Genomic DNA, 18,483 nt, shown 5'->3' on the forward strand with positions numbered 1-18,483 from the left:
TCGGACCGAGTACACTGCCTTGAGGAACTCCGCAAATTATTTCCCTTTCCTCACTTAAAATACCATTTATCATAACTTTAAGTAGACTAGCAACAACTGATAATAATCGTGCCAAAAAGAAGCCCAGAAATTAACGGCATAACATTAAAAATTGTGTGACTAATGCAAAATCACATTAATTAAAGTATATTATATATAAATGTTTCTTATAATAATAGTAAAATATAATATGATCAAATGATATATAATATACAATTTGTTAACTAATTTATATTCTAATTTTCTTATTAATCCAAAGGCACCTAATCCAAAGATATATAATATATATTGTGTTAAATAAAAATAAATAATTTGATATTATATTTTTTAAACAACATTTTAACCTTAAATTTAAGGTCACATTTGATCATATTTAAAGTACTTTTAATATTAATAATGGTTAAATGGTTTAACAATTAACAAGATTAATTCATTAAACTTAATATTAATTTTAGTACTATATAGCTGTCCGCTGATGCCAAAATGATTATTATTGTCGATACAGTATCTAATTTAATCACAAATTTCACTTGAGCTTTGGAACTTGTGTTTTTAGACAGCCCACTTGTTGATACGGGATAAATCTACTAAATTTGAACGTACCTTGGTTACTTAGTCATTTTTTTCAATAATTATATTTTTAAAACTTAAAAGAAGAAGGAAGATTACAAGAATTTAGTTTAAGATTCATTTTCACAAATTACATTAATTACAGAAAATTGAATTTAAAATAGATAACACAACTTAGAAAACAAAACCTTTCTAATCGTATTAGAGAGTTTATATGACTAAAAATAGAAACATTTTATTTTATAAAAATATTCTATTTATTTCACTCTGTTTGTTATTATGTTAATAAGTAAAATTAATAAATATTTATTATAATAATATTGAAATATGACCATATTATAATAAACTATAATTAATTCCATAAACCTATACTAAAGTATTAATACTATCGGTACTAATTTTTTTTTGAGTTGGTTCTCATATTAAATTTTTATATTACCTTTCAAAATAAATAAATAAAAGTAATTGGCATACATAGACAATTTTGTAAACATCTAGGTATAGTTTATAAGTATTTTAATAAAATTGGAGTTAACTTTCCTCCAGTAGTTCTTACTATTATTATAACTTAATGGGTATGCATTTTGTATAGGTGCTTAATTTGAAATAAACATTATACAATTAATGGAACTGCAAAACTAAATCTAATTTAAAATTTTTATCATTAGCATATTGATCAATGATATTTTCAATATTATTATAAATATTTATATTTTTGTGAATGTATAACAATAAGCTAGATCTGTTAACCTTTCCTCGCTCAGAGCTCAATCTTAACCATGTTTTCAGTAAATGTAAATGAATATTATATAATATATAATATAACATAATATATTCAGTAAATGATAATCACCTAAAAAATTCCAATTAAAAACGTCAAGAATTTATTGATAATCTATAACAAATAATCAACTAGATAGGTGCCAATAGCCAATTTAAAACATATTAAAAACTATGAACTACCCACCATAACTAATACTATAACTACTTAGTAGCGTACACATCGGTAGGGTGCTAACCCGCCTGAAATGTTACAATAATTTCAATACACAGAGTCGATCAATCGTTGGTCATTTTTTAATAGATATAAAATAAATTGTAAAATAATATCAAAGATGTCAATTATAGATTCAGTTTTTTGGCTGATTTAGAACATTGCTAAACATCTGCAATAATTGTCGTACGGTGTATCATCATGTATCCTTGTCTATTGATTATTACCACTTTTATATTGACCTGACTAGACTCTATAGATGTCCAGGTTAAACACACAATTGTTCTAATCGTAGACTAAATTTGAAACCAACTATAATTTTTTATTACCATCGATTATATAAAAACAGTTGAGGAAAAAATAATGTAAATTATATACTCAGGTAAAACCCTAACCGAACTAAAATCCTCCGTATGCTACTGCAGTAATACTGCAACTAGTTCATAATTAAAGCATATTATTTATGAATATCAGTTTAGTAATTAACAAATGCATAGATACTATTTGAAGTACCTAATAATTAATATGCATCAAACTATCAAAGATAACAAAAAGTAAATACATTTAAAAAAAAAATTTATTGTACAACTTAAAAAATAGGTATATTAATTATCAAACATTTGCTTTATATAAAAGGATTCCAGAGACACCCGTTTTCCCGTGCGTATGTCAGGCACTCCATGTGTCCGTTCAAAGCGGCGCTGCTGCACGTACGCTCGTCCCAGGGACACCCGTTTTCCCGAGCGTATTTCAGGCAGTCCAGGTGACCGTTCAACGCGGCGTTGCTGCACGTACGCTCGTCCCAGGGACACCCGTTTTCCCGAGCGTATTTCAGACAGTCCAGGTGACCGTTCAACGCGGCGTTTTTGCACGTCCACTCATCCCAGGGGCATTGGTTTTCTCGTGCGTACAGAAGACAGTGAGTGTGACAGTATTTTGTGGCGTCCCGGGAAAATATTTCGCGGGCGTATTCAGCGCATTTCGAGTGGCTGTATCCTGACTTATTCAAGAAATTTACAATGTCCCACTCACACCCACCCACGAAAGCGTACACCAGACAGTCCAACTTGTCATTGTACGCTGCGTAGTTGCACGTGTCACAGTTCCACGGGCAACCGTTTTCCCGTGCGTACTTCAGGCACTCCAGGTGACCGTTATATGCTGCACTTCTGCACGTGTCATCATTCCACGGGCACCCGTTTTCCCGTGCGTACTTCAGGCACTCCAGGTGACCGTTATATGCTGCACTTCTGCACGTGTCCTCATTCCACGGGCACCCGTTTTCCCGTGCGTACTTCAGGCACTCCAGGTGACCTTTTTCTGCGGCGTCGTTGCACGTATCCTCGTTCCACGGGCACCCGTTTTCCCGTGCGTATTTCAGACACTCCAGGTGACCGTTAAACGCTGCGCTTCTGCACGTTTGCTCGTACCACGGGCACCCGTTTTCCCGTGCGTATTTCAGACATTCCAGGTGACCGTTAAACGCTGCGCTTCTGCACGTGTCCTCGTTCCACGGGCACCCGTTTTCCCGTGCGTATTTCAGGCACTCTAGGTGACCTTTTTTTGCGGCGTCGTTGCACGTATCCTTGTCCCACGGGCATTGGTTTTCTCGTGCGTAAGCCAGGCACACCAGGTGACCGTTCAACGCGGCGTTGCTACACGTAGTCTCGTCCCAGGGGCACCCGTTATCCCGTGCGTAAGTCAGGCACTCCAGGTGACCTTTCAACGCGGCACTTCTGCATGTGTTCAGGTTCCAGGGGCACCCGTTTTCCCGAGCGTATTTCAGGCAGTCCAGGTGACCGTTCAACGCGGCGTTGTTACACGTAGCCTCGTCCCAGGGGCACCCGTTTTCCCGTGCGTAAGTCAGGCACTCCAGGTGACCATTACCCGCTGCTTCATCGCACGTATTCTCGTCCCAAGGGCACCCATTTTCCCATGCGTATTTCAGGCACTCGAGGTGACCGTATTTTGCGGCGTTTATGGACGTACGTTTGTCCCAGAGGCACTGGTTTTCCCGTGCGTAAGTGAGGCACTCCAGGTGACCGTTGACGCTGCGCTGCTACACGTATCCTCGTCCCAGGGACACCCGTTCTCAAAGGCGTACCTTAGACATTCTAGATTGCCCGTTTTCGCCGCCAGATCACACGCCTTACCTCTGAAACCGGTCCATCCAGGCACGGTGTCCCAAGGGACGCCAATCTCGTGTGCTAGTATCAAGCAATCGATGTGCTCGTTGAACGCTGCTTTCTCGCATATGTGTTTAAACATATCGTCATTAATGTCGAACCGAGACCGACTGAACATTGTCTGCCTATCGTTGCGCTCGTCTTGGTTTTTGTCGACTTTGAATAATTCGAACAGGGATTCGCAACAATTTTGCATATCGATATCCGGTGTGTTCAGCAAGTCAAACTTGCCACGTTCGATGTTGTTGCACGCGTAGTACGCCATTTTCGCCAGGCTGGGTAGTTGGTACATTCCTTCGGTGCCCGACGGCGTCCGATTCAAACGTACAGTCGAGTACTTGTTCAACCCGTTTGTTAACGAAAACTCGAAATGATCACTTGAGTAATTTAAGATTAAGTACCCATAAAACGATGAATCGCCGGAGTTCACTATAACAATATTAACAAATCGCAGAGGAAAAACGATGAAAATATTATTGACAATCCCGATTAAAGATAATATATTGCACGGACTAAGATATAATCTTATAATATAATCTCAGAATCTCTACGTGTCTCGGAGTAGGGAAGTTGTCAGAAAAATGATAAGAAATTTATATCTCGAATCAGTAGGCAGTGATACCAACGTAGAAAAGAAAATATAGGATAATACCCGAAATAATCGTTTTAATTAAAAATTATAATTTAGTTTTAAATTTAATAATTTAATAAAGAATGAAGCGAGTCAATCTAGATTACAGTTATGTCCTACCTGTTCAGGAATTTCAAGAAGCAGTAGAATGTAATTTTGATGGAATCGTAAATGGTATATTAATATATAATATATAATATTATAATAATTAATAATTACTTTCTAAAGAGAATATACAATTTTGGCCTGTTGGTGATCGGCCCAGTTCATACACTTTAATTGCTGGTGTCCATCGTAATGAGGAAGTCGTTAAAGATAATTTAGGTTTCATTTACTTTAAAAGTAAATTAACAGAGAGAAAAATGTAAGTTATTTTAAATCCAACTTCATATCAGTCATTAAATGTTGGATTAATCATTTTTCCCTATGAATTAATAGTGTTGTAATTTGGTATATTAGATATCTTAAATGTAATGAAACTAAAATTACTAATTGTGAAGCAACTGCTGCAATCACAACATTACCTGGTGATAAAACTTCATCTCTAAGAAAACTCCAGTCACCCAGTTAGGCAATCATGTGTTGCAATGCGAGAACTGAAAAAAGTGCTTGGTGAAGGATGTGTTCAGCATACTGCCCGCTCTTACTCAGCCAAAATAAATGTTGTTTTCAGAAGCTAAAGTTAGGTAATTGTTAATTATAAGAATAGGTACAATTTAGGTACTTAAATTACACTATACTTACATTACAATATTGACAGTAAAATATTTTTAAAAACTAGCAAGTTCAAGTTCAAGATTTAATGGACTAGTTCAAGTTCATTCAATTTGAATTTGGTTTTTTAGATGGTTGTTATTAGTATGCTTGAGTATTGCTAATGTTATATATATACAAACATAAAATATATGTTACATTAGTCATTAATCATTTATGTTTTTGATTTTAAAAATCAGAAATCCAGAAGGTGCTTTTGATTACACCTTTCTGCAAGCTGCCGAAAGAATGAAGAAAATTAGAAAGTTAGTATGTCCTCCTACACCAAAGAACCTTTTACAGCTTGGAGAACTTCTTAAACTAGATAAAACAAGTTATTTCACTACAACATTTTCACTCAAACACCATCAAGTTTGTAAGTAGTTTAAAAGCTATAGCATACTTTTTATATAATAAAATAAATATATTATAATTTATAATTTATTTAGGAAAAAAAAATAATTACAAACAATAATATATATAATAGTAGTAATATGTTTGCAACTCCCCTTCAAGCATAAAGGTAGTTTGAGTTAAGTACAATATAAATAAAGTATGATACTGAATGATATTTTAAAAAAAAACTTTTTTTGACAAACGAAAATTCATTATAATTTATTTTAATAATAATAATTACATTGTCATTATAAAAATTATACCGGGTGATTCTTTTATCATTGAACTCTAATTATTCCGAAGTGTACATTTTTTTGAAAATATTTTTTTACATAGTTTCAAGTCATTTATAAAACAACTTTTTTCTTAAAAAATTATATGACCCGGTATAATTTTTATAATGACAATGTAATTATTATTATTATAATAAATTGTTATATCAAATATTTATTAATTTGTTCAAATTATGTTATCAAATTAATCCAAGCATAGCATACATATGCTTATTATATAATATACCTAAATTATTTTATGTATAATAATCAGTTAAAATCTGTTAAAATATATGGAATCAATTTTTGATGGTAAAAATGTAATGAAATATTATGAATATTTAATGACCAATTCGGATCTTGATTAATTTTAAAAGCAACTAAGAATTTTGAAGTCCATATAATAAGAATTGTAGATGATATTTTTGTCATGTGCATTTGACCTTGAATTTGGTCATAATACTGATGTTCAGAATTTAAAACAAAATCATTTTTGTTTGTATCAAAGTTAATAATGTAATCATTTGAATTTGTAAGGGCAATTTTTAAATCTTCATTTCGGAATTTATAGGGACACTTATAGGGACTTCAATACAATATGAGGAGTTGTCATCAAAAAGCAAAAACCCAGATTCATGTAACCAAATACCAGTTTTAGTCACAATACAATTGTTAGCCTTCTCAAATTCTTCAATTGCAATATATCTATTTGTTTTTCCACATTCAATAGATTTTATTCCTTCTATAAAATATTTACCTAGGAGACTTTTATAAAGTGAATTAGGGTATCAATTATTTTTTACTGATTTAATTACTTAATGAAAATTACTAGATGTTAAACAAAATTTTCTATGAAGACACCATTTAACATTTTGACTTTGTCCTATGGTTTTTGAAGCTATATCTTTAATTTGTTCAAAAGATAATTTACAAAGCTCAGACAACATTTTTATACTATTTTTTGAAATTCTAAATTCTGAGGAGTTTATAACATTTTCTAAGAGAAGAATTTTACTAAAATCTTCAACTGGAGGTTCTGGACTTAATAACCACGAAAACCCAACTGTTTGATTAGCTGTTGATAATTTATCAAAGCATAAGGCTTTAAAATCAATATTATAGGTATCAGTAACAGCTTTAAAATTATTGGAGTACATATCATCAATAGTCATTACTTCTTCATTTTCTTTCGCACATTTTTTTGACCAGCTGCAGGCTGTACCTATCAGTCACTGATATATTTGTATGCCCATGTAAAAGAAGTGAAACCATATGATGACATTTTGTCAAACCTGTTGAACATGTGCAACTGGCATGATCAATATTCTTGTCTTTGAAGAATATCTATAAACAGTATACAATACAATTATTTAAAAATTATACATTCAACATTACATTGTTCTTTACCTTAATATCGTACAATTTATTTTTCATACTAGCATGCACTTGACCACTAATTATACCAATATCAGGTATATGATTGAAGCTCGTGACATAACCACATTCAAATGAATTTTCTTCCTTCGAAAATATTTTTTTGTCATCAAAAAAATTTATGATGCATGAAAGCTTGATGATGCTCTTTGAAGTCATATATTTTTAACTAAAATAAATTTGTTTCCAACATTAGCAAATTGCTTAATAAGGGGTAATTTCTACTCACCTTGAAAAAACTATTCAAATACCAGATAGGTAACCAGTGACACTTAACTGACACACAGATGACCAATACAAAACGCCGGTGTAACACGTACAAGCAGATGGCTCAAAAAAATCAAAAAACAACAAATAAATATAGGTACATTAATGGGTATAGTTAAAAAATATAATTGTGTATATTAGCATAAATTGGAGGGAAAATATTGTATACAATAAATTGCAATAGTAAAAGATAATATTATTAATATTTAATACTTAACTGAATGTTTTGCGTATAATGTGTACCTATGGTACAAAATACTACAAATTGTTTGTTTTGAAGAAAAAAGTGTTTAGCTTCATATTTTTGGTCGGTATACATGTATAAACTTGTAAAGAAGACGATTTTGGAAGTTAGCAATTTAAGAAAAAAAAGCATACCTACACCAAAAAAATCAATTTCTTTCAAACTATGCATTTTTTATGGAATGAACCGTGATAACAGTTTGTTTTGAACCATCAGTCTTATCAATGGACAATGTGACGTCAATACTATTTGTGCCTAATTTGTCTAAATATAATTAGATCTTATCTTTAATCGTGGTCCGTGCAGAAAATGTTATTATCAGCTATGACTATCACTTTTACTAGAAAAAATTTCAAAAATCATGTAATTTTTAATTTCGTACATAGTATTGAATAAATTTGAAATGGGCCACGTATTATTTAATTTTTATGCATTGAGAATGAAATATTACATTCTTAGAAAACTTGGAAGATCATATATAGAAAAATCACCCTCTTTGAAAGTAGATAAAATAGCACGCACTTATAGAGACAAAAATAAAGACTTAGACATATTTATGTGTGACCTATGTTCAAAATCATATTGTTATGAAAAAAATCTAAATGAATATAAAAAAATTGCATATTCTTCTACTAAAACAATATAAATATTAGCCCCATGTAAATATTGCTCTATACAAAATTATGGATGAACATTATTTAAAGGACCATAATGCTCCACAAAATTCAATTAACTTAGAATTTGAGAATTTTAAAGTTGGAAACATGAAATGGTTATGGAAGGTGTCTATAGTAGTAAATGGCAAAGGTGGGGATTAACTAGTTAAAAAGTTAATTTTTTTTCAACTTTTTAACTTAACTAGTTAGTTTATTTTTCAACCAACGTGTGAACTTAACTAGTTTAATTTATAGTTGAAATAACTTAGCTTTTCTCAGTTGATTTAAAAAAAATCTTTCAAGATAAACATTTTGAAATTTTTCGTTTATACGTAAATATTACTATGTTAGTATGAAATAAAAATAATCCAATACAAAAACATAAACATTTCTGTTCTTTTTCTTGATAACATAATTTTGTGTATATTCATATATTTTATCAGTGTTGGGTAAGTTACTTTACTCGTTACTAAGAGATAAATGTAATTAAGTTACTTTACTCGTTACTCAAATAAAATTGTAATGAAATTACTTTACTTTTCAAATAGAAAAGCAACTCATTACTTTCTCGTTACAAAAGTACATTTTTTTTTTAAATTTCTTGGCAATAATCTTCTGCAGGCAAATTGAACAAGAAAATTCTTTATTAAACCTGTATAGTTAATAGGATCATATAAAATTTAGTCTTCCACACAAGTTATATTCATGGGAAACCTATTTAAAGGAATAATAAATTTAATTAACTGTTCTCGTGATTTACGGTGCAATTAGACATTTCAAATATCAAAACCATTGAAAACTGAATTGTGCCCAGTTAAGATTGGTAAACATAATAATACCAGCATTATACATAAATTTTTTTTCGATTCGTAATAGATAGGTAGGTACTTAATAATTTGAAACTGTAACGCGTTATTCTATGGAAATTACTTATCAAAAGTAATTTTCATTACATTTTCGTTACTCGGAAATAATTCTAATGAAATTACGTAACGCGTTACAAGCAAAGTGCTAATGTTAAGAAAGAAAATCAAACATCTACTTTTACATCACAACTAAATAAAACAAATTTAGAAGTTTCAACAAGGGCAAAACAAAATAATATATCAGCATCTTTATTATTGGAGTTGATTTACAAATGGATTTTTTGTCTATTACTTATTATTTATAAACAATTTATACTGACCAATTCAACAAATGTTACATTGTTACCAGCAACATTCTTAATTTTATTGCTATAAATATTTAGTATATTAGGCAGCAATGAATATTATATTTTTATTTTTAAAGTTTTTTATGACCAGTCGAACAAATGTTTCTAGCAACATGCCACATTTTTTCATTTTAAATTATTTGCTAATGTAAGTTACATATCTATGAACAAAGGTGGTTATTATAGTTAAATAATATTTGTTTAGTAATGTACAATATTTTATACAAATGATTAATAAATACTACTTTATATAATAAATAAATTACTATACTAAACTTTATAGAAATCTGTGTTTATTGTTTCATACGTAATAAATATTAAACACGAAGAGCACAGAATTCTGTAATAGTGATAGCTAATAATGACAGAGTCGGGCGTCTTGCAGCCGTTCGGATTCTCTTTCTCTGGACGCTAGTATAATCCTAGGGTCTGAAATTTCATGAATTTTTTTTTTGAAATATTTCATATAAATTTTAATTAATAAGAAATAATAAATTTCATTTAAAACTATAGTAGAAAGAACAGTAAACACCTCTACTTAGTTAAGTGCTAATGAAAAATATTATAGAAATATTTCTTACATAAATTACCATAATTTTACAAATTACCTACATAATTATCTTTCTTATACATATATAATATCTTCTTTATATCATGATACAGAATTAAATATTGATAATCACTAATTAGGAATGAAATCAGTATGACCATCAAGTGATGATTTTATGAAACATACCAAAAAACAGTTTAAAATTAAAAAAAATATTCTTTTCAATATTTCATTCAAGAAGGGTGAAAGTTTCAATTTTGAAATATTTCAAACTCATTACCCTAATTAATCCACATTAGGAATAAACTTAATATAAAATTTTAAATGTTGTAATAATTCCTTGTGTAATTATAAATGTTTAACTTAATGCATTTATATATATTTTAAATTACTTTTTTACTTTTTGTGAGGGGTAGTAATGGTTCGATATTTCATATATTTGTTTTGAAGAATTGTATAGGCTACATAATTTGTCAGGTTTATAAAATATTTTTGTTTCACTTGCCTGAGTTGCAATTACTTTTTTCTATAGTAATAAACTATTGGGTGGTACCTACATCAAAATGTCTTATGGTAATTAAAAATAGATGACCATAAAAAAATTGAAAGTTTGTTTGATTTATATTAATATGAATGAAACATACTTTGTAATAATATTTTGTTAAATAGCTTATCCTGTAAATTATTCTTTTTTTAAGAGTTAATCTTTTATACACATTTTGTTATTAACTGTGTTGAGTCAATATTAATTGGATTTAAAATAATCGCTTTTAAACATATTTTGTTAAAAATTGTTGTTATAACTTCTTAAAAAAACCTGTATTTGTTTGTTCAAATCTGTATTATAGTCATTCCTAATCTGTGTAGATGGTATAAACAATTTTTAATAATTGTATTAAAATTAATATGGTACTTAGTGAACAAAATTATATCAGGCTTCTTATTATTGTGTTTTAAATTGGTCAGAATGTTCAGATAGCTGACATCTACTCAATTAAATATTTATATAACATTAAATTAGTAAATTAATTTCAATTAATATGTCATAAACGCCCACTATAGAAGACAACATGTTTAAAAGATTAGTAATTTACAGACAGTATTTATTATTAATAATTTATATGCTTTCATAATGGTACCTATTAAATTAAATTTGTTTTAATATAATTGTATTATTAATAATTAAAACAGTAATTTAGTATTATTAACATTAGTATTATTATACCTACTGACAGTACAAAATTCTTTTTTTTCAAATCTGAACCACTGTTATCGATTCTGTTATTGTTAAGGAGATAATCTTTTTTGAAAATATTGACTTAGGGTATTTAAATCAAAATTTTAACGAGTAGATTATAAGTAACTTAACTGTATTTACTAATGGATAATATATTAGGTTTGGTAGATGTACGGACTATTATGATTTTAAAATTATATAAATTAATATTAATTTATCAATATTTTATAGTTTGTTAAAATTGTCCGAGTATCTATAGTAAATACTAGATTCAATGTTATGTCTATTTTAAATTTTTATTAAACTAATGATAAATCAAAACGATCCTTTAATGGTATTAACAATTTTAATAATTTGAAATGGTCCTTATAAGTATACTTAAAAAATTCCAAAAATGAGAATTTGAATAAATTATTAAGAAAAATGGGGATGAACATGCTTTGGTGAATCATTGTGTATTGTCTTCTATATTTTAATACACTTACCTACATTCTTTTTCGCCATAATATTTTATCTCAACTTAGATTTATAGAAATAGAATTAGATTTTAGGTCTCCACCCATAGAAAATTCCTGACATGCCACCAAGGAGGGTGCGCCTCCCCCCCCCCCCCCAAGACCGTATTAATAAAAAATGCATATTAAATTATTATAATATTGTCATATTGGCTATATGGGGCCATAGAGGTATAACCGGGTATACGATGTACCTGCTGGGTGCTATTTATATTATGAAGAACCAATAAAGCTATAAAAAAAATATATTTATATTAAATATACCTTCTATGGTATGATTATATGATATTATTTTATTGTGGTCAAAAATAGGATAATGAAATGGGTAGCCAAAAATATTGCAAGTATTATTAACCCTACCGCCTATTCCCGGTGGTGTTTCCTTAGGTGAAAGGGGGTTTTTCCCCCTTTGTTGGCTGAAAACCCGGGTTTGTTCAAGAATGGCCGAAGATTGGCTTTTAGCATTATGTCTAATTAATGTCTATGATAAAGTAGATATACTTATTCTAGATCAAATATATCATATTATTGATTTTTTTGCCAATTTAAAAAATAGGCGATGAATTTGTGTTGTAAAAATTGTTGTTTTCTTTTTGTTATGAGTTTTTGTGAAATTATAATTTGCCCCCCCCCCCCCCCTCTAACCAAGGCTCTGGAGCCGCCCATACCTATTATGAAACTTTACGGTAAGAACATGCGGTAACATGCGAACAACTTGACAGTTATGCGTGTATAACAAATGTAAATTAAAAATGCTCACTTAAAAATTGAATTATCGTAAAAAACTTCCTTAAATAAAACAGATAATGTTTTTACTAGTTTCACAATAGCTATATTCACTCAAATTTTTAAGCTAATGTCGAAAACGTGAACTACTGAGCATAAATTTGTTATGTACCTACGCGTTTGTGAGACGGAGACAATCCACGCGGTTGTGGCGTCCCCTTAATAGTTGTATATATTTTTTCTGATTTCTAATTCTAGAAAATGTAAGGAAATTGAAATAAATTACTTTAACTAATGATACAACAACGTTTTTTGAAAACCTTGTAACTTATTGTTTTTAAAAATATATTATTATCTGTAATTTAAATTTACCATTAATCGAGAACCATCCAGTCAAGTATGATTTTGTCTTTTTAATTCTAACCAAAGTTAAATAGGTAGTAGGTAGGTACCTATTAATTTAAGTAAATTTAATTACGTTATGTACTTGTGTGTTCTGATACACACAAGTATTTTTTTCATAGATTCGATACAGTATGATTTGGTTAAATTTAGGTTTCTATGTATCTAACTATCAATGATAACAACGAGTAAATACATTAAAAAAAAAAAAATGTATTGTACAACTTTAAAAATATATTAGTTATCAAACATTTGCTTTATATACAAAGATCGCAAAGAACTCGTATCATAAATTCATAATAAAAAAACGGGTAAAAAAAAATGTTGTGATATTACTTGAGTTCAATCGTCGACGATACGAAAGCGCTATGGGCCTCCCGTGACCATATTTCGCGGGCGTATTTAGCGAATTTCGATTGGCTGTCTATTGACCTATAAAATAAACTTAAAACGTCCCACTTACACCCTCTCTCGTAGGCGTACACGAGACATTCAAACTGGTAATGGTACGCTGCGTTGCTGCACGTATGCCCGTCCCAGCAACACCCGTCTTCTCATGCGTATTTCAGGCTCGCCAGGTGACAGTTAGACGCTGCGCTGCTGCACGTCCAGGGGCGCATGTTTTCCCGTGTGTATTCCAGGCACTCCAGGTGACCGTTAAACGCCGCGTTGCTGCACGTATGCCCGTCCCAGCAGCACCCGTCTTCCCGTGCGTTTTTCAGGAACTCCAGGCGACCATTAACCGTTGCTCTGATGCACGTAAACGCGTCCCAGCGGCACCAATTTTCCCTTGCATATTTCAGGCACTCCAGGTGACCGTTAGACGCAGCGCTGCTGCACGTATGCTCGTCCCAGGGGCACCCGTTTTCTCGTGCATATTTCAGGCACTCCAGTTGACCATTCAACGCGGCGTCGCTGCACGTACGCTTATTCCAGGGGCACCCGTTTTCTCGTGCATGTTTCAGGCACTCCAGTTGACCATTCAACGCGGCGTCGCTGCACGTATGCTTATTCCAGGGGCACCCGTTTTTCCGTGCGTATTTCAGGCACTCCAGCTGACCGTTAGACGCTGCGCTGCTGCACGTACGCTTATTCCAGGGGCACCCGTTTTTCCGTGCGTATTTCAGGCACTCCAGCTGACCGTTAGACGCTGCGCTGCTGCACGTACGCTCGTCCCAAGGGCACCGGTTTTTACGTGCGTATTTCAGGCATTCCAGCTGACCGTTAGACGCTGCATTGCTGCATGTATTCTCGTCCCAAGGGCACCCGTTTTCCCGTGCGTAAGCCAGGCACTCCAGGTGACCGTTAGACGCTGCGTTGATGCACGTACACTCGTCCCAGGGGCACCCGTTTTCAAAGGCGTACCTTAGACATTCCATATTGCCTGATCCCGCCGCCAGATCACACGCCTTACCTCTGAAACTGGTCCATCCAGGCACGGTCTCCCAAGGGACGCCAATCTCGTGTGCTAGTTTCAGGCAATCGATGTGCCCGTTGAACACTGCCTTCTCGCATATGTGTTTAAACATATCGTCATTGATGGCGAACTGAGACCGCCTGAACATTGTCTGCCTATCGTTGTGCTCGTCTTGGATTTTGTCGGCTTTGAATAAGTCCAACAGCGACTCGCAACAATTTCTTATACCGATGTCAGGTGTGTCCAGCAATTCAAACTTGTCACGTTCGATGTTGTTGCACGCGTAGTACGCCATTTTTGCCATGCTGGGTACTGGGTACATTTTTTCGGTGTATGACGACGTCCGCTTCAAACGTACAGTCGTAACGCGTAAGTTAACGAAATCTCGAAATGATCACTCGAGAAATTTAAGAATATGTACCGGTAAAACGGTGAACCGCCTCGGGTTCACTATAACAATATTAACAAATCGCGATGGATAACAATGTTCAATGATGAAAATATTATTGACAATACGGCGTGTGATCGCCATTGAACTATAGATAATGTTATCATATAGTTCAATGGTGATCGCAAACACAATTTAGGCAAAACCAAGGTGGACATATATATATATATATATACCGGGTGATTATTTTATCAATGAATATTATAAATTATAAATTATAAATTATAGTTTTAAATATTTTTTATCCTTATAAATTTTTAAGTTTTTTACTTTTTTGAATGAAATATTGGGTTTTAATTTTATATTCCAAAGCAGAATATTTTTCTTATAGTATTTTCATGCATGAAAATCGAATTTGGGGGGAGTAGTTTATGAGTTATAAATATTTAAAGTTTAGATGTGCGGAGTGGAGAGGTACAGGGTTACCCCACGAAATGTTTGTCCACTTATACATACATATAAAATTAAAACCCAATGTTGTCATTCGAAAAAGTAAAAAACTTATATCCACTGTTCATGCATGTCGTCAGCATTTCCGCCACTCCGTCTGTAATAGTGACAATGTACAGCATGCACAATGGACAACTCTTTTCTCCCCGCTCTTCACCGTCTCTCCTACGCATTACACAAATGATCCACTCTATACACACGTATTTCTAATGTCTTTGCAAAATCAATGTAAACACCGCCATAGTTTTGCATATTTTATTTTGTTTTTTTTTTTTACGTTGTGTGTCAACATAACCATAAAGAGTTCGTATTATAATTTTGTATTATCTCGTATTGTGGTGTGTGTGTACTGAAGGCTCGCTAGTAAAACAGCTTCCACTTTTTCGTTCGTATTCATTTTTATATACACGTTATACCTTTTATCATTGTCGTCATCAGTGAGATGACACAATTATCATTGTAATTTTCTCAGATCTGCAGATCATTTATACAACGACTACCAATAAATCATATATATCGTTCACAATTCTGTGAGTACTTATTTATTTGGTTCCGTTTATAATACCTACCTCTCTGTTAGATACCTAGTCCGGACTGACTATATAGGTAGTCAATAAGAATTGAGCGTACGGTGATTGCAATATCATCTGCATCATAGCGTAAGTCCGCCAGCAACCACTATGCGTTGTGTGAGTGGCCGCCCAGGTCGTCCAGGTGCATTACGCTGTGGATCGGCTAACCATATATACCTCCACCTCAGTCATTGATGGGTGGACATTCTGGATCGTTCAACGGATATCGTGGCAACTGGACATACTTCCGTAGCATAAATTAGTCATAAGATTATATATCAAATTGTTGTGAACTCTGTGGTCATTGCACCATACCGATTCGATGAGAGAGACCCCCCCACCATATACTTAAACTGCATAACCCTATTTCCCATTGTATAACTTGTATCCTTCACATCCATCGTGTTTCGGTACGTTTCAGTTCCTTCGTGTCCATTGTCGCGTCATTGCTGCCCCCCTCACATTATTGGGCTGTGTGTTGGATTGCCTATATCTTGGAAGTAGGCGTTGTCATACTGTCGCTTTGGAAACGTTAATCGTGCACGCAATTTTGGTTGCCTACCCTTGACCCCTTCAATTTTTTCGGTAGATACAATAATTACTATAAGTTAAATCTGTCGAATGGTCCTTTACAATCATTGATTACCCTACACATCCACCTTGGGCAAAATCAGTAAAGGTTATGAATCTGAGATAACGACATAGAAAATCCGCACTACGGAGGTTATAATAATAGGTATGCATATAAACAAATTTTAATTGTTTAAGAACATAATTCAATTATTTATGTGTATATATAATTAGGTATTTACATAACATAACATAACATATTAATATATATATATTATTTTTAAATTCCTTTAATAAACACCTAGGATGAGGGAAGAATGGAGAGTTGCAAATAATAATAACAACAATAAACACTTTTAATAGTTTAACGAGATTTTGCGTTTGGTACACAATCAGTTATATTTTTAAATACATTTCTTGGTTTCTTTTTTTAGTTATTGTGTTCTATTGAATCAGGTTCACCTATAATATGTCATAATTTAATGAAATTAGTAAATCATCAAACAATAAGTATGTTGTAGTTAATTAAGAAGATAGGTACCTGATAACTCATAAATCAATTACCCACTTATAAATTGTCCTTCAGAGTTCAGAAGTAATTTTTTCTAATCTGCTTTTAAATTTTATTAGGGGTTTTAGCCAAATGGAGGAAGAGAATTAAAGGCTGTATTTATAAGTCAGATCGAGATAGATAAACACTACTGGAGTACAATATTGAAAACAGGCCAAATTTCTAACCCACCACTGCAGGGAAAGAAAATATACTACTCGTACAATATCAGTTTACATGGTAAATTACGATTCAGTATCGGCATTTCGATTTTCGTTCAGATTAAGATTCCAATTCAAAATACAATATAATAATCTGAGCACGCTTCTGCTCGACAGTTTTCAGATTTGTATTCAATTGAAAAACTAAAACCTTCAATATAATTTATAAGTCATATCCTTATGAAACTTTCAAAGATCGAAACAGAAGCGTCCCTGGATTATTTTAAAGTTCATACAAGTTTTCTAACTCAATTATTTAGGTGGTACATGGTAATGATAATTATACTATATAACAACATTTCATAATTTATTATGTCATTCTCAAATCAAAGTCCAATAACAAACCGTACCCATAGGCACACATTGGATGTGAGTTTAGGAGGGGCTGGAATAATTTATGATACAGATTCGGCCAGATCTAAGCTTTCTTCCGAAAAACGTTTTTCTAAATTTATAATTATTGCATCAATTATTCTTAAATAAACTGTTGTACACCAATGTTCAATAGTGTTTGAAGTATTATTTTCAGACTCTGCTCTTGTTCGATGACTCAGGGCATAATCTTGAAGTTTGGCTGGTTCCCGACGTTTGCGAGTTTGTTTTTCTTTTGACACTATAAGCAGATACATACATAAATATTTTTTAACAATACATATGTTATTATAAAGACTTAGGTACTGACATTTTAAATGTATGTTTTATTTTATAAACATACAGTATTATTGAATAATGCAATAATATATAATCCAAATAAATAATAAAGAACTAACTTTCGTTTGTGGGTAGCAGTGTCAATAATATATTATTTTTATTTGCAAAATCTTGAACCTTTTGCTAAAATTTATCAAAAGCCTCATCAGAACGCAGATTTTTAAATGAAGCAATAGCCAATAACACCTTTAATAATCTTCCCAGAATTTCCCAGTGTAGCTTTTTTATTTTTGAAACTGATTGCTCAAGATATTAATGATGCAAAGTACCTACATCATATAGAATGAAAATTATAACAATACATTTTTTTTTTGTTATTGAACTTAAAATGCCTGGAAATTAATAATCATTTGGCATGTCACTGTCAATTTGTTAGACAATATTACTCTTATAAAATTAAAAATATTAACCTATTGCTTGAGCAACATCTTTGTCTACCTGATCTTCAACTTCCTCTTT

General features: G+C 32.0%; 3 protein-coding genes across 4 annotated transcripts; all 3 read right to left on the reverse strand.

The window, feature by feature from the left end:
- Positions 1–2,162: 2,162 nt before the first annotated feature.
- LOC100169305 (ankyrin repeat, PH and SEC7 domain containing protein secG-like) lies at positions 2,163–4,054 on the reverse strand. The gene is made up of 3 exons (XM_016801358.2): positions 3,752–4,054; positions 3,194–3,662; positions 2,163–3,031 (listed from the first exon to the last, which is right to left on the reverse strand). Exons 1-3 carry the CDS (start codon positions 4,052–4,054, stop codon positions 2,229–2,231), a joined length of 1,575 nt encoding a protein of 524 aa, XP_016656847.2. The 3' UTR covers positions 2,163–2,228.
- Positions 4,055–5,300: 1,246 nt separating this feature from the next.
- LOC100571986 lies at positions 5,301–7,707 on the reverse strand. Of its 2 annotated transcripts, XR_003839836.1 has the most exons (4): positions 7,505–7,707; positions 7,249–7,444; positions 7,017–7,185; positions 5,301–5,411 (listed from the first exon to the last, which is right to left on the reverse strand). XR_003839836.1 is itself a non-coding variant. In XM_003241887.4 (3 exons), exons 2-3 carry the CDS (start codon positions 7,432–7,434, stop codon positions 7,021–7,023), a joined length of 351 nt encoding a protein of 116 aa, XP_003241935.1. In that variant the 5' UTR covers positions 7,435–7,444; positions 7,505–7,705; the 3' UTR covers positions 6,155–7,020. The 2 variants fall into 2 exon arrangements, 1 of the variants encoding a protein (XP_003241935.1); XM_003241887.4 differs by lacking the exon at positions 5,301–5,411 and having other exon boundaries at positions 6,155–7,185; positions 7,505–7,705.
- Positions 7,708–13,278: 5,571 nt separating this feature from the next.
- On the reverse strand, positions 13,279–15,029 carry LOC100158985. The gene has a single exon (XM_001947386.5). The coding sequence runs from the start codon at positions 14,822–14,824 to the stop codon at positions 13,640–13,642; it is 1,185 nt and encodes a 394-aa protein (XP_001947421.2). The 5' UTR covers positions 14,825–15,029; the 3' UTR covers positions 13,279–13,639.
- Between the last annotated feature and the right edge of the window lie 3,454 nt (positions 15,030–18,483).

Source organism: Acyrthosiphon pisum, chromosome A3, assembly GCF_005508785.2.
Source record: "Acyrthosiphon pisum isolate AL4f chromosome A3, pea_aphid_22Mar2018_4r6ur, whole genome shotgun sequence".
Taxonomy (NCBI): domain Eukaryota; kingdom Metazoa; phylum Arthropoda; class Insecta; order Hemiptera; family Aphididae; genus Acyrthosiphon; species Acyrthosiphon pisum.